Here is a 16,250-nt window from a genome sequence, read left to right as displayed (position 1 = left end):
CTACGACATCATCAACCTTTGCCCCTGGAAGACATATGTTCCCTGTTTCCCTGACAATAGTAACCGACAACAACTAGTTCCTTTCGGACCAGCGCATTCTGCCTTGGGGGTTGCCACTGTTGCGTGATGTTCGAAAGCAAGCTCTGGCATTGATATGGGCAGCTGAGAGCTTGATGGGCCCCTCAATTTAAATCGTTCGAGGGCATCCACCCTGTCCTTCAAGCTGTCATAACAATGCTGAGTTGGCGCCTGGTTTCCTTACATCGTGCACACACCAAGACATTCTCCTTGCCAATATCATGTCCCGTTCCTGACTATGTATATCTTAGTGCACTTGCATCATTTATACACAGCCAATTATAGATTAGCAAATTTGCAATAGTGGCATCGTTTAAGTTACATCTCATATTGTGAATAAGTAACGCTTCACCCGAAGGAGAAGACTGATGTTATTTATTCTCAGTGGATACCATCACCCAGACTGCACCGTTTCAGGGCTATTTGGTCCTTCTTCGGTGTATGGGTAGGTACCCAAGTGATGTAATGATGAAAAAACAGTTGTGAAATATATCTCCACAATATGAGAGACGCCTGATGGTGTATAATATAAGTTAGGACTCTAATGCATTAAGGGCTTATGCCTCAAGCTGCGAAAGAGTTAGACCATGTATATCTTAGTGCACTTGCATCATTTGTACACAGCCAATTATAGATTAGCAAATTTGCAATAGTGGCATCGTTTAAGTTACATCTCATATTGTGAATACCTTAAACGTGAGTAACTTAAACGATGCTGCTATTGCAAATTTGCTAATCTATAATTGGCTGTGTATAAATGATGCAAGTGCACTAAGATATACATAGTCTAACTCTTTCGCAGCTTGAGGCATAAGCCCTTAATGCATTAGTCCCGTTCCTGATTGCTCCACAAACACACCTTTAATTTTGCTTTTTTGGCACCACATTTCACATCTTTAAATGTAAACATTTTGTCTGGCAGGAACTTAATGTCCAGTTTTGTCATACATCAACAAAGCATTTTTTTTTAAATAATTCGCCTTCCATTTCTTAGCTTCAGCATTAATGTTTTTTTCTTTTGCTACACTTTTTTTTTTTACGACAGCCTATGATAATGGTAAGTTTCTTGAGCCACCTATTTAACTTAATCTTTTACATTCAGCTAAAGTGCAGAAGGTTTATCCTTAATTTTTAAAACATTTCTGTCCCTGTGAACATGTTTTTTGTATGCTTCATCATTAGCCATTCCTAGAGTACTTCCTTCAATATCCAGATACTTCACCTCTGATCCTACCTGGTACAGCAGGTTTCTCTAAACTTTCAGTCATTTTTACATCTTAGATTGGTGAAACAGTACTTCTAGGAATGCTGAACTGTATGGTCAGTCTTGGAAATTTTAAATTCTTAAATTTGGCTGATTGATAAATATACATATTGATATACCTTCAGTCTATGAGAGCTGTCTTGAAAATTTCATTGCCTGAGTTTGAAGGGTTTATTTGAGGAGTCTGGTAACACGTTACTTTTTCAATATTTCCCTTTGGAGTAAAAAACTTTTGCCACTGATGCTACAATGTGTTCATTCCAGCTGCAAAGAAATTTTTTTTTTTTTTTTTTTTTTTCTCTTGGGCCTCCAGGAATGAATCTACTGCAGCAGTGATATCACTGTCAGTCTGAAAATAAATCCCAGCCAGTTATTTTATTTTTTTTTTTAACTAGGAATAGGCGAAAGTCCAATGGCCCTGGATCTGGCAAATATAGGGCATTAGTAGAGGCATATGATGCAAGAAAGCACACCACTCCCATTTCACCCCTCCGTTTGCTCGAAATACCTGTCCAGTTGAGCCTTAAATTTGTTTAGGCTATCAACTTCAACAACAAGTGATGGAAGTCGGTTCCACCAACCAACCAACCACCCGCTGGCCAAAGGCAAATTTCCGCACATCTATCCGACATCCGTCCTTCCTCAATTTGAATTTATGCCCTCTGAGCTGATTATTCTGAGCAAGATGAAGAATCCCATTGGCATTGAGCATGCTCAAACCATTCAAAGCCTTATACACCTCTATCAGATCACCTCGCCAGTGCCTAGTCTCCAGACTCTGTAATTTGCAAAACTTAAGCCTTTCTTCGTAAGAGCAACCCTTTGTTCCATTCACTAATCTTGTTGCCCTTCTCTGTACCCGTTCCAGCAGCTCTACATCCTTCTTGAAATGAGGCCTCCAGACCTGTATACAGTACTCAAGATGTGGCCTAACCATTGCCTTATACAAGGGAATAATCACCTCCTTATCCCTGCTAGAAAAATTCCTGTATATCATTGACAAGACACACCATGAGCTACTCTTGCAGCTCGTCTGCACTGCTCAGAGAACTTCATATCTGCCTGCACAATTACCCCCAGGTCCTTTTCATTCTCCCCCACTGTCAGTGTAGTACCGCAGAGTTGATACGTTGCTCTGGGGTTACTGTTTCCCATATGTAGTACTTTACATTTGTCAATGTTAAACTTCATTTGCCACCTCTCAGCCCATCTGTTCAACCTTTCCAGATCTTGTTGCAGCAGCATAGCGTCAGTGGTGTCCTTAACAACCCTGCCAACCTTTGTATCATCTGCAAACTTGGACATTAAACTTGATATCCCATCATCAATATCATTCATAAACACCGAAAACAACAACGGACCCAACACTGAACCCTGAGGAACTCCACTAATAACATTAGTCCACGTTGAGCAGTGTCCATTGATTACCACTCTGTCTTCTGCCACTCAACAATCCCCTTATCCATAGCAGCAATTTGCCTCCAATGCCACACTGCTCCAATTTGTGCAGCAGTCTTCCATGTGCAACAGTATCAAAAGCCTTTCTTAAGATCCAAATATATAATATCAAAGTTATTCCCTGCATCCAGTTCTTTTGTGACTACATCATAGTATCCAATCAAATTGGTCAGGCAAGACCTGCCCTTAACAAAACCATGCTGCGTCTGAGCTATAACTGAATTCTTGTCTAGATGATCCTGCAGTGCTTCTTTAACCAGTGCCTCCATTAATTTACCTGGAACAGAAGTTAAACTAACAGGTCTATAATTACTTGTGTCAGCCCAGCCTTTGATCCTCCTTTGTGAATTGGGGTTACATTTGCACATCTTCAGTCTATGGGTACCTCCCCTGAGTCCAAAGAAGCTGTCATAATTATGGCTAGGGGTTTGCTTACTTCCTTTGCTGCCTCCTTTAATATAACTGGATAGATCCCATCCACCCCAGGTGCCTTTTTTATGTTTATCCTCAACAATCTCTCCTCCACTTTCCTCTCAGTTATTACAAAATCATCCAGCTCACTGCCAATGTTTACTTTACCTACATCATTCTCCTTCCTGAATAACTCCTCATGCGTGAATGTAGATGCAAAATACTCGTTTAGATTGTTAGCCACCTGAGCAGGATCCTCAACTGTTGAACCATCAATATCCAGTGGACCAATCTGATTCATCCCTTTCCTTCTTGAGTTTAAGTAGGTAAAGAACTCTTTTCTGTTTTTCTTTGCATCCTTTGCCAAGGATTTTTCGTAGTCTGCCTTTGCCTGCCTAACCTCCTTTGTAACTTGGTTACAGACCAACTTATATCTATCATAGGCTTCCATGTCACCCATTAATTTGTATGTATCCCATGCATTTTTCTTCTCTGCCACATGTCTCATTAGTTCATCTGACAACCATTTAGGCCTAAACCTTGAACAATATTTCTTAGTTGGTATGTAAAGCCTGGTAGCCTCCAAGATTAGTTGCTTGAATGCTTCCCATTTTGAGTTTGCTGTTGGTAACATCATCAGTTGGTCCCACTGTATAGAATTTAAATACTGTCTCAGACCATCATAGTCGCCTTTACGAAAACAAAAACCCTTCCCTTTTCCTCTGATGGTAGTTACCTCCTTAAGTAAATCCCACTTCAACACACTGTGATCACTGCCACCTAGTGGTTCATTTATCTGCAGATTCTTAATGCATGAAGAATCACTACTGATAATCAGATCAAGAGTATTGCTCCCTCTTGTTGCATCACGAACATGCTGATGTAGAAAACAATCATCCAATAAATCCACAAAAGCCTTGCTAGTGTGTGAGTGACCAACCCACAAATTCCAGTCAATATCTGGGAAATTAAAATCCCCCATTATAAGACTCTCTGATTTACTGGCCCACTCTATTTCCCTGTACAATATCTTATTATACTCATCAGAGTCATTAGGCCTATAACACACTTCTACTCTCAATTTTGATTTCCCTATGCTTATGTCACACCAAACTGACTCGACACTGCCCTGTCCATCAATGTCGACTGGCTTCACTTCCTTGGACTTTGTGTTTCTTAACTAATAGCATAATCCCTCCTCCCCTCCTGTCCTGTCTATCCTTTCTATACACATTGTATTCCCCAAATTCCAGTTCCGCATTCCTTATATCTGTGTGACACCACGTCTCTGATATCCCAACAATATCTGCCTTTGATGTTTTGAGCAATACCTCAAATTCATCAAATTTATTTACCAAACTCCTAGCATTGGTGTACACGCAAGTATACATGCACCTGTTTCTATTCTTGGCTACCCTAACACAACCCATGTGTTTACTTGTACTGCAATGACTCCCAGCAGTCTCTGAAATATCCTGCATCTTGGTTTTCAGGCTTCTGCTCATTTGCTCAAAGGATGATCCATCATTTCAAAACCATACTCATACAGTGCAGCCAGTGGTGAGCTATGGTGGGCTCACGAGAGCCCATTGTTGTTATGATTATTTTTTTATTTTTTTGAAACTTTGTCAGCCTATTGTTGGAACGATCATTTATTTTACAAATTAAATGAATTTGATTATTGAATATCCAGATCCAGAACTACGGTGGACGAGCAGGACCCTAGGCGCAGTGTTTTAAGGGAACTAATTATGTACTTAAAATTGCTTCCTTTCTGATTTAATTACGTTGGACCTCTGTTTAATGAACTTTTTATAGTGAATTTTTTTTAATTCCTCTTGGTAATTGCATTTAAAATAGTTTCTGTAGAACAAAGAATTTCCATATAACGAACGAATTTCAAGAGACTTTGTACACACTGTTCCCATCTCCAGCCTTTAGGCAATTAGAAAGCATGAATTAAGGGTTAAAGGGATTACCGTTCCGCAACTTTAGCGGTGCCCATAAAACCTATGCAGCTACCTATTCCACATACAGAGAAGTCGTGCTAGTCGATATGCTTTCCATATCCAATTAGAAGATTAAGACATGTTCCCAACATGAATAATGGTTTACTCCGGCAAACAGTCATCTGTTTTTCGGAGAAGTGAATGATCCACGCCTTTCAGTAAATTTCTTCAGTGTACTCCTGAAATTCAGATACTGTGACTGTGTTTGCATGGTCACAGTAGCTGAATGTCGATGATTAACATTTTGGACAGTATTCAAAGAACTAGTGACAGTAGCAACGTTGAGGGTGGTGTGCAGAAATGGGAGCAACTAAGATATTAAATAAACTTTCCGAAGATAAATGTTGGCAGATTTTGAAACTGTGTCAAGGCCTTTACTGTAAATAAAATGTTCCAAAATATAATGGGACACATGCAGTAAACAACAACAAAAAAAAAAAAAAAAAAAAAAAACTATGCCTTATATCACCAATCACCAAAAAAACCAGCACAATTTAAGGATTGCTAAAGAACTTGATGTGGAAATTATAAAGATCAGTTGTGTGTTCAGGCCACAATGGGCAGCTCAGCTTGCAGACAGCAATTGCAGTTTGGGAGAATTATCCCACTTTGTGCAAACATTTTGAATCAGAAATTAAATATTTTAGATTATTAAACCAGATTTTTAAATCTGCAATTTCTTAAAAATTTAATACTAGTGATCGACATCCTGCAGGAGCTCTCTTACCTTACAAAAGGTTTACAAAGCCACATCACTACAGTAAAAGCAGATAAATTAATTATTCGAACTCAGTGCTATTGCTAATTGAAAAATTTGTGAAGGAAATTATGAAGCTAAAATTGAGAGCATGTTGAAGTTGAAGGAATTTGAAGGAATCGAAAGTAAGAACACATTAAAGAACTATATAGTGTAAAGTTATTAAACTGCATTGTTTTATCCTTAAAGGATTGGTTATTAATACAGCAGAGTAATTTTAAATTAAATAAAGAAAATAAGGATATCATTGATGAGGAATTGAAAAATTTTAAATATATGGAATAAATTTTGTCTCTATGGCAAGAGGGTTAAAAAACGAATAAGAAATTTAAGTTATTCTAATAAAATATGAAAAAAAAAATTGATTAGCAGTGCTGAAGCTGAGTGAGCTTTCAGAGTAATGAATAATATTGTGACAATAAAAAGAGAATCTTTGATAATTAAACATGTTGCAGATTTGTGTTGATTTATGATAACCATAAATCTAATTGGAAAAACCATTGTCAATTTGATCTAGATCATTACGTCATATTTCCGATGTAATCATCGCTCAGCTATTGAGCAAAGCAGAAGATAGACAACAAATACTAATAAAGATATTAGTATATTCTAATATCTTTAGAAAGTAATTAGTATAATAAATATATTCTATTTTTAGGATAAATTTTTATTGAATATTTGTGTAATTTTTTTCATGTTATCTGTTTTTTTTTTTTAATTTAATTTTTTTTATATTCTAGAAAGTTTTGTGATATGGGAAATATTTCATGTTATTTTTTATTCACAATATTATTTTATCATGAAAAAAAGTGTCCATTATATAGTATTTCTCTAGTTTAAAAAAAAGTGGAGATAAAAAGTCAGCAAAATGCAAGCCCATTGTTAAAATATTAACAGCTCACCACTGAGTGCAGCCATGGAAATGACACACTTGAAATGTATTGTTCTGCTGTTAGTGGATTTCCTTCAGAAATCCATCAACAATGCTCCATCAGCATCCCAAAAGAACTATGCCATAACCTTGGCAGCAGAAGGTGGACTCTACTTCTTTTTCTGTAGAGGAGAGAAGACCTGGCTTCCACTGTTTGTACTGCTCCCTTGTCTCTGACTGAAATTGATTGACCCCATCTCAACCATGGTCACAAACCTTGCAAGGAAATTTGTGGATCTACTTGAAAAGAATGCAAATGTTCACTTGACAACTCATGAATTTTTTATCTGTCAACTTTGGTACCTATCATGCTGGCACTTGTTCAGATAAGATGCCCAAGGTGCTGGAAATGTAGAAAATCGTCAATCATTCATCACCAGATCATGCACATTTTTAACTACTGGGGTGATGGATATTAAACACTGTACCATTACCCTTTCATACTCGGGCCACAAATTCTTCAAACAACCCTCATATAGATACTGTATAATGAAATATTAACTTCTAGTCAAAGTTTATTTCATTATGGTTAATTTCATTGTGACAATTGCCATGAGCATAGGAAATCACCAGTGAGTGGTTTCTTATGGTCAGCATGCGAACTCATCATTAATTTCAAGAAATTAAGTATTCTTTCATTTTGAAATGCCCAAAATTTAATAACTCTAATAATAAAAAAAAAGATGAGAGTGGTGGAAATTTTGGGTTATAGGAATTTGCTTGTCTTTCATGGTCTTTATAACAACCTTGAAAGATGAGCAAAAAAAAACTGACTTCTGTCCAGAGTTAACTAATAAAGGTTATTGTTTAAACGGAACTTAAATGAAATGAACTTATATATAAAATATTATAATTAGCTTTGTAATATCTATTTAAGATCTATCAAAAAATTCATAATGTTTATCATATTTTTTGTGTAAGCTGGCTTATGCATGGTGTTCTTTGATGAAGTGGACAGATCCTGTTAATTCTCAAAGTGGAATTGGTATTGCTGGTGTAATTTTGGTGGCCATTTCAGTTGCTGCAGGACTTGGATTTTGTGCTATCTTTGGAATTGTTTTTAATGCTTCAACAACTCAGGTAAGCATAACTACAAGATCTTAAGAATTAAATATTTTAGCCATGATATATAAATACATGAGTATGTCCACATATTTATATCTCATGGCTATGAATATAAATATCTATGAACTATGAATATAAATCTCATATTTTTATTCACCAGTGTCGGGACAGATACATAATGTCCTCGCACACTGAATGTTCGGCTTTAATTCTGTTCTTTAGTTTCAATCAGTCATGTATTTGTTTTGACATTTGTTTAATTATAAAACTTATATTTACTTCAGAGAAATATGGATGAATTCAAATTAAACAGATATTGTTAAAGAGAAAGTGTAAAAAGCAGCAGACAGCTTATTGTTATCTGTAACCCAACACACTGATGAATATTCAACTTTATTCTATTCTTTAGTTTCATCCAAAAAAATGCCAAATTTGCCAATTTTCTGGGTTTTTGTGCTCTTGCAAGTAGGGCACAAGAAATCATCTATGGCAATATTTGATTCTCAGAAATAGATTTAAATATTGACACAGTAGGATGACACTAATTGGAACCTCCTGCTACTAATTTTCATAATTTAACAGTTGAAAATATTATTAAACTACAGTTAACAATCTCTAAGTTAGCTGAAATATTCTTTGTAGTACTTATTAATATGTTGTAATTTCAAAAATAAATGCTTATTTTTGAAATTACACTGATTTTGGGTCCAAAATTACCTTCTGAAATAGTTTTTTGATGTGAAAACATCTTTGGTGACACCTACTAAATTTTGCAATGAAGTAAAACTGATTTATCACAAATGTGATGTGAAAATTATGTCACTTCCTAATTGACACTAACTGTCACTAATGTTGATTTGGTATGTCATTTCTGGAAATAATGTCAGGTCCTTAAAGGTTACTGATCTTTGCATTTCTTTTAGGTATTTTGATTTGTATATATTAATTAAGAAATAAGAGCTTTTGTGTTGTAAATAGTTTATTGATCATTCACAAATTTCTATAATTTCAGCTGGAAGACAAGATACAATGGATTTATGATAACCAAAGTAAGAGGCATATACTTGTGATTGCAATGTATCTAAATGTCTCTGGAAAACAGCATCAATTGAGGTACCTAATCTTGTAGTTGAAATTGAGGGATTAGTGTTGAGAGTTAAATCAAGGAAAGTAATTAAGAAAGTTAAGGTTTCTTCTGGGAAAGTAATTAATGGTTTAGTTTCTTCCAGTTCGAAGTTAACATTGAAATCACCACTCATGATCATGGGTATGTAACCCTCAAAACACAGTTGGTTGAATCGCTGTCCTCCCCACACCAGGTGGAAAAGACCTGAGTTAGTCCTGTTGATAACTTGAGGAATTTTTATGGCCCTTTTCACAACATGGCTGAGTTAGTCAGTCTCAGGCAAGGGTTGTATGGTTTTTTCCCTCCTGGAAACTCAAGTTTTTCATCCAGCAAGCGGAAGATTCGCCTCAGAACACATGCAATTTACAGACTGTGTACACGGAGCAATATGGCCTTAGGCACTGATGCTGCTAAAATCCTACAACAATCATGGGTATGCAATATTGCTGGTATGATATGCCACTTGTGATCATAGGTATGCCAGTGCATGTACAGTAACAAAATGAAATGAAGTCAGTTATACCCTGTATATCAATGTTAGGAGAAATATAGACAACCATTGTATCACTTGGCCATTGGGTAACAAACATGCACTCCGCCGTACATATATCGCCAACAGGCCAAACACTGACTGTTGGACCAGTTTTTTTGTCGATAGATGACATCTAAGTATGGTGTAAGAATGTATACCTCGCCCATCTTGTGATATATATTCAACCCCAGGGGCTCATATCTGATGAGTATGGGTTTGGCACACCCATGGTCCTGAGTTGGATATCATCATTCTTTTTCTTGGTGATTCCTCTCTCTCTCTCTCAGGGTAATTCAGAAAATTTTTTTTTGGGCTGATGCAGCATAAGCCTCAAGATTCTTTGCACCATATGGCTAATAATAATATTGTGACTCCAGCTATCCATTTGGTTTCATGCTTGAATTAAACCACCAATCGAAATTCGGGGTGCTGACACTCGGGTTACTTCTAACCAAGTCTCAAATAACAGCAAGATTTGGCATTGCTGTGAAAAGTGTTGTTGAGGTCTGCGTGGTGTGTCTGTAGGCTTTCTCAGTGGAGTGAGAGAACTGAGAGTTCCTTTCTATTGTAGATGAATTCAAGCAAACTCTCCGGTCTTGTTTGTAGCTGATTAGTCAGGAGCCTGGCAAACTCGTTTTGTAGATAGATGGTGGATGTAGCATTTCTCAGGCCATTGAATAATCTTGTTGCTGGTCAGTGAGATGGTGTAAAGTCCATCGATGTTAGTTAGGTGCAACAGAGCGACATAAAACAGCTGCTGTTCGTGCCCCTTTTCGTACTTGAAAACCACCTATATCGAACGTGCCACCTTGCGACTTGTGTATCGTCATTGCACAAGCCAATATGAGAGGGAAGTGATTTCACAAGCCAATATGAGAGGGAAGTGATTTCTTTTGGCACAGATTATATGGTTGTTATTCAACGATATACTTGCGATTCGTCTTACAAGTGGCATGATCAAAAATCTGGACTTGTGCGTTTTCTATGCACGTTTATACAATGATCGTTGTCGATCTCTTCTTGGCCCAGAATGCCGTATTGTCCGTATGCACATCCCAGGCACCTTAGCTGCATGAACAGTAAGCTAGGAGAAATAAGCCTCTCTGTCACTAAATTCAACCTCGGTAAATGCGATGGGATTTCTGGGTAGAAGAAAATGCAAATTATAACAATACAAATAATTGTATTGTTGCAATCATACTTCCTGCAATAGTAACTGCAGGAAGTATGATTGTGACATCACACTATTCAAGAAATGGCTAAAATTATGCGGGTAAGTAGGCTATTGGCTTGGATTTTGCTAACCTTTTCCAAAACGTTGATTCAGAAGAATAAGTAGCAGGTGTGAGCATAAAATCTTACATCGTTCATAACTTTGGTTCTGGCTGTTTGATTTAAAACAGTTCTGATTTTTCCCGAAGATGTTTTCACCCAAAATACCTTTTGTGCATGCAGGGTACATGTGTGGTTTTTTTTTTTTTTTTTATTTAAAAAAACTAAACCCAACTATGCTTAAATAGAAAATATGCATAATGATTAATTAATTAAAAAACAAATGGAAAAAAAATTAAAATTCAACTAAAAAATTGCAATCTTACATAGAACCATAACCAGTGTGTGCAAGAAGAATTTTTCTCCTTAGTGCATCAAAACCAGAAACCAGGAGTGCAAAAGTGCAGGATTTAACCTGCATTGCTGTCCTCTTCCTGCCCAATTGATGAACATAGTGTAGGTAACCTGGCAAGTGATAAACTTTCTTTTAAGGCTGTGGAGAAAGTTTGGATTTTATTAAATCCTTTTTGACCATACAGATATTTCCCTTCTTAATTTTTTGATGATTGTTCTATATAATTTTTTTTATTATAATAAAATTATTATAAATTTAAGAACACTTTAAGAACACAGCTCAACACTTTCATTTTTCAGTTTAAAATTTTAAACGTATGCATGTATATTTCGGGGGTGAGGGATGAATATATACATATGCTTGCCTTCACTTTGTACTTTAAACTACTTTATTTTGGTTCAGTTAATGATTTATTTTATATATTACTCATTTCCTTTTTTTTTTTTTTTCACAAAATTTACTTCAAATTTGGCATGCCTCACAAAACTCTAATTTTAAATTGCATATGGTGCTTCCTGCAGAATAGCAGCTATCTTGAGAGAATGTCAAATTTCGGTTTTCTTGTCTTTACTTTGTGAGAAAAATAAATCTTTCTAAAACAACTAGATGTTTATTGAACTGTTTGGACAGTTCAATAAACGTCTAGTTAAAAACAAGTAAAATGGTAAAATCATGGGATAAATATAGATTATTATTTGGTGATACAGAAGCCTGTGATAGATATAAACTAGTCTGTAACCAAGTTGCAAAGGAGGTTAGACAAGCTAAGATGGATTATGAGAAATCTGTGGAAAAGGATGCAATGAAAAACAGACTTTTTTTTTTTTTAACTTATCTAAATACTAAAAGGAAGGGGATGGGGATGAATTACATTGTTCCAGTAGATATTCATGCTTTAACTGGTAATGATCCTGCTCAGGTTTTGACCAACCGAATAGATATTTTGCATCCACATTGAGGAATTCTTTAGAGAAGTGTATGCCAGAAGTTTATCATACTCTGAACTAAATGATTTTGTAGTAACTGAGAGGAAAGTGGAAAAGAAATTCTTGAAGATACACACACACACACACACACACACACACACACACACACACACACACACACACATATATATATATATCCAAGTATGAGAAAGTAAATAGTAAATGTTATAATAAATATAAATATTATAATAAATATTAAATATTAGCTCTTGTATAGTGGCAAATTTATACCTACACCACTTTGAATATAATTTTAAACACAATATGGTTCTATACAGATATATTGACGATTTGATAGTTTTTAATATGCCTGACTTCCTGACAGAAGCAATCAAATATTATTCGCCTGAATTAACATTAGAATGCACCAACACTAATAATTCCAAATCTGCTACCTTCCTGGACTTGGATATAAGAATAGATAACAATACCGTACACACCAAACTGTATGATAAACGCAAAGATTTTCATTTTAATACCATTGACCTCACTAACTGGAACTCGAATATCTCAAAAAGGATACATCGCAATATCCTAATCGCACAAAGCATCAGAAGATTATACATATGTAACCAGACTGATTATATTATAGATACACTCATTGAATTCAGATCCAAGTTATTAAAAAATTGCTTCCCACACCACATAATTACAAGATATCTGTATAAAGCTATATTGATAGCAAACAACAAGGGGAATTATAACCTTAACGCACAGAGTATTATAGATAAAGTCCTAAACAGGCACTAATATAACATAGCCTTTGTAAAATTTTCGTAGGTGTTTCTTTGGCTTAGATAAATTTCGTTGAATATGTAATTATGTAAATAGTAGGCACTGCTCATGGAGTAAGTTGCATATAGCTTACACGCATTAAAAACGTGTACCTATATTTGCTCCATGGGTAGGAACTTCGAGAGAGATACTTACTTGACGGCTTTTCTATGTGTAATATTATGCAGGATATAAAAAAACTGCAGAGGGCGCTACATGTAATTATACTTATTTTATCACTTAACTTAGCTATTACATTTCCTAGGGGGGGGGCTACGATCGGTAGTTATATATGTTACACGTGCCAATACACGTGGTTTTTTAGTACTTTGGCTATACGGTGGTAAGCATTCTTATTTTAATCTTAACGCATTCTAACCAGGATACCTTACTATAAGGTTACATCCTATGTTAATTATTTTACTTTTTCTTTGCTGTTTAACTTTCACTTTCTTATCCCTATTTATTCATACCTCATGAACTATTAGAGTACTCAGATCACTGTGCAGGTGCCTAGTCTCCAGTCACTGCAATTTGCAGAACTTAAGCCTCTCTTGGTAAGAGGATCCCTTCATTCCCCTCACCAGTCTTGTTGCCCTTCTCTGTACACGTTCAAGTAAATCTACATCCTTCCTAGTGGAATCATGCTTCCACTGTTGATTGACTTTTGCTTAGACTACCGTGACTGCATTTACTATCAACTATGCACATATGCCTAATAATAATTATAGCTCTTTCTCTAATTTAAATTTTGACTATCCGTCGGGCTAACAGTCATCTTGCTAGCTTACTGCTAAATTTGGGATTAATCAACATAATTTTATTCTCGTCACTACTTTTTGGCCCTATCTTACTATTTTACATACATTTGGACATAGTTATGCTGGACGATGACTACAGAAATGGATAGCTCGTTAATTATGGTTGATACATTGAAAGGGTTAGCCCTCAAAAAAGTCCTTTTCAATGTATCTCATTGCCATAATTAACATTTTAATGGTAGTTTTTTATGCTTTTATAATTTATTGCTTATGTCATGGCATATATTTATATTTTTTCCAGGTCACGTTGGGTACCCGCTATGGTTTTTGGGTTACCTGATAAGCTAGTATATCATTTTTTAACTTTAAAAACTCTTACCACTATTAACTTAGCTCATATTCATATTTATACAGACCAATGTAATGTTTAATCGGCTTAGATGGCATTAATTGGTTATGTGACTATTTAATATTTATTTAATATTTATTATAATATAAATTTTACTATTTGCTTTTTCATACTTGGAGATATATATATATACACACACTCGTTTAATTGTAGATTGTTACCGATTATTGGTGTTTTTCATATAAGTATTAGTGTTCGTACAAATTTGTAATCAAGTTATCCTAGTTTGGTTATCTTCATTCCATATGGCCTATACATTTTGAGTTAAGATAAAAAGTATAATGATAAATGATAATGATTTTTCATAACATTTTACTAATGAAAACATTTTATCTGTAGCAAGATAATTATTAAATCTTAATTTCTGTATAAATTTATATAATAATATAACGTATTGCATTACACCACGTGGCCGTCAATCCCCTACTTCATCGGGGGCTTAGCAGAAGAACACGCAAATCTAAAAGAATACATACATCTAAACGTAATAACCACAATATATATATATATATATATATATATATATATATATATATATACACACACACATACATACAGAAAAAGAAAGAAAAGACACTTTGAGATTATCTAGTTAAATTAAATAAGGAAGCAAAGGAGGGGTAAGCAAATGCTTAGCCATAATTATGAGAGCATCCTTGGAATAAGGGGAAATCCCTGTGGACTGAAGCTGTGCAAATGTATCCCCAATTCACAGAGATCAAAGATCAAAGAGTTCGGAGATCAGAGTGACATGAGTAATTACAGACCTGTTAGCTTGACTTCTGTTTCCAGAGAAAATAATGGAATCACTGGTTAAAAGAAGTAATGCAGGACCACTAGACAAGGCTGCAGTTCTACTTCAGTTAGAGCATGGCTTTATTATGGAGAAATGTTGTCTGACCAATTTGATTGGATACTAAAGTGTTATTTATCAAACAGCCCCAGGGATTTGCCCCATCTCTGGGTTGGATACTCTGTTTGTGTACTACAGAACTCTGTGACAGCCAGAGGTTTTCAAAAAGTGTAAAGTGTTGGTTAGTGATGTGTAGTGTTGTGATATCTTGTTCCTCTGACCATTTAGACGTTTGGCCCCTACTGTATAGTGTGTTTGTGTCTAACGGCACCAGGGGTAGTAGTGGCATGTGATGCAAGAAAGCAAGTGTATGAACTTATGCAGCATCAGCCAAAAAAAAAAAAAAAAAAAAAACCACCATTTCCTCAAAGTCTGTCCAGTTCCTCCTTAAATTTATTCAACCTATCAAACTTCCACAACAACAGATGGAAGTTTGTTCCAGCAATTAACCACCCGCTGGCTAAAGGCAAATTTCCACACATCTATTCTACATCTGTCTTTTCTTAATTTGAATTTATGCCCCCTTAGGTTCGTAATCTGAACAAGTGGAAGGATCCCATCAGAATTCATTGTGCTCAACCCATTCAATGCCTTATACACCTCAATCAGATCACTATGCAGGTGCCTAGTCTCCAGCCACTGCAATTTGCAGGACTTAAGCCTCTCTTGGTAAGAGGATCCCTTCATTCCCCTCACCAGTCTTGTTGCCCTTCTCTGTACACGTTCAAGTAAATCTACATCCTTCTTAAAATGAGGCCTCCAGACCTGTACGCAATACTGAAGGTGTGGCCTGACCATTGCCTTATACAGAGGGATAATCACCTCCTTTTCCCTGCTAGCAAAATTCCTATATATCATTGACAAAAACCCCAAGACCTACCCTGGCAGCCTGTCTGCATTGCTCAGAAAACTTCGTATCTGCCTGCACAATTACTCCCAGGTCTTTTTCATTTTCTACCACCTTAAGTGTAGTACCACACAGTTGGTACGTTTCTCTGGGGTTACTTCTACCCATATGCAGTACTTTGCATTTGTCAAGGTTAAACTTCAGTTGCCACTTCTTAGCCCATCTGCCCAAATTATCTAGATCCCGTTGCAGTAGCACACTGCCATTACTTGTGTCAATAACAACCCTGCCAACCTTTATATCATCTGCAAACTTCGACATTAAGCCTGATATACCTTCATCAATATCATTGATAAATATAC

The 16,250-nt window shown here is 35.9% G+C and overlaps 1 protein-coding gene across 2 annotated transcripts in view; it reads left to right on the top strand.

Annotated features, from left to right (window-relative positions):
- Positions 1-16,250, top strand: part of ptc (protein patched) — a 396,675-nt gene that overhangs the window by 192,414 nt on the left and 188,011 nt on the right. For both annotated transcript variants that reach the window (XM_090385655.1, XM_090385656.1), the window contains exon 11: positions 7,830-7,988. In XM_090385655.1, coding sequence (XP_090241781.1) covers positions 7,830-7,988 — 159 coding nt within the window. The remainder of the gene's footprint in view (positions 1-7,829; positions 7,989-16,250) is intronic.

This window comes from Mastigoproctus giganteus, chromosome 12 (genome assembly GCF_048544385.1).
Source record: "Mastigoproctus giganteus isolate SK-2022 chromosome 12, ASM4854438v1, whole genome shotgun sequence".
Lineage (NCBI taxonomy): Eukaryota > Metazoa > Arthropoda > Arachnida > Uropygi > Thelyphonidae > Mastigoproctus > Mastigoproctus giganteus.
This window is presented reverse-complemented; position numbering and strand designations above follow the sequence as displayed.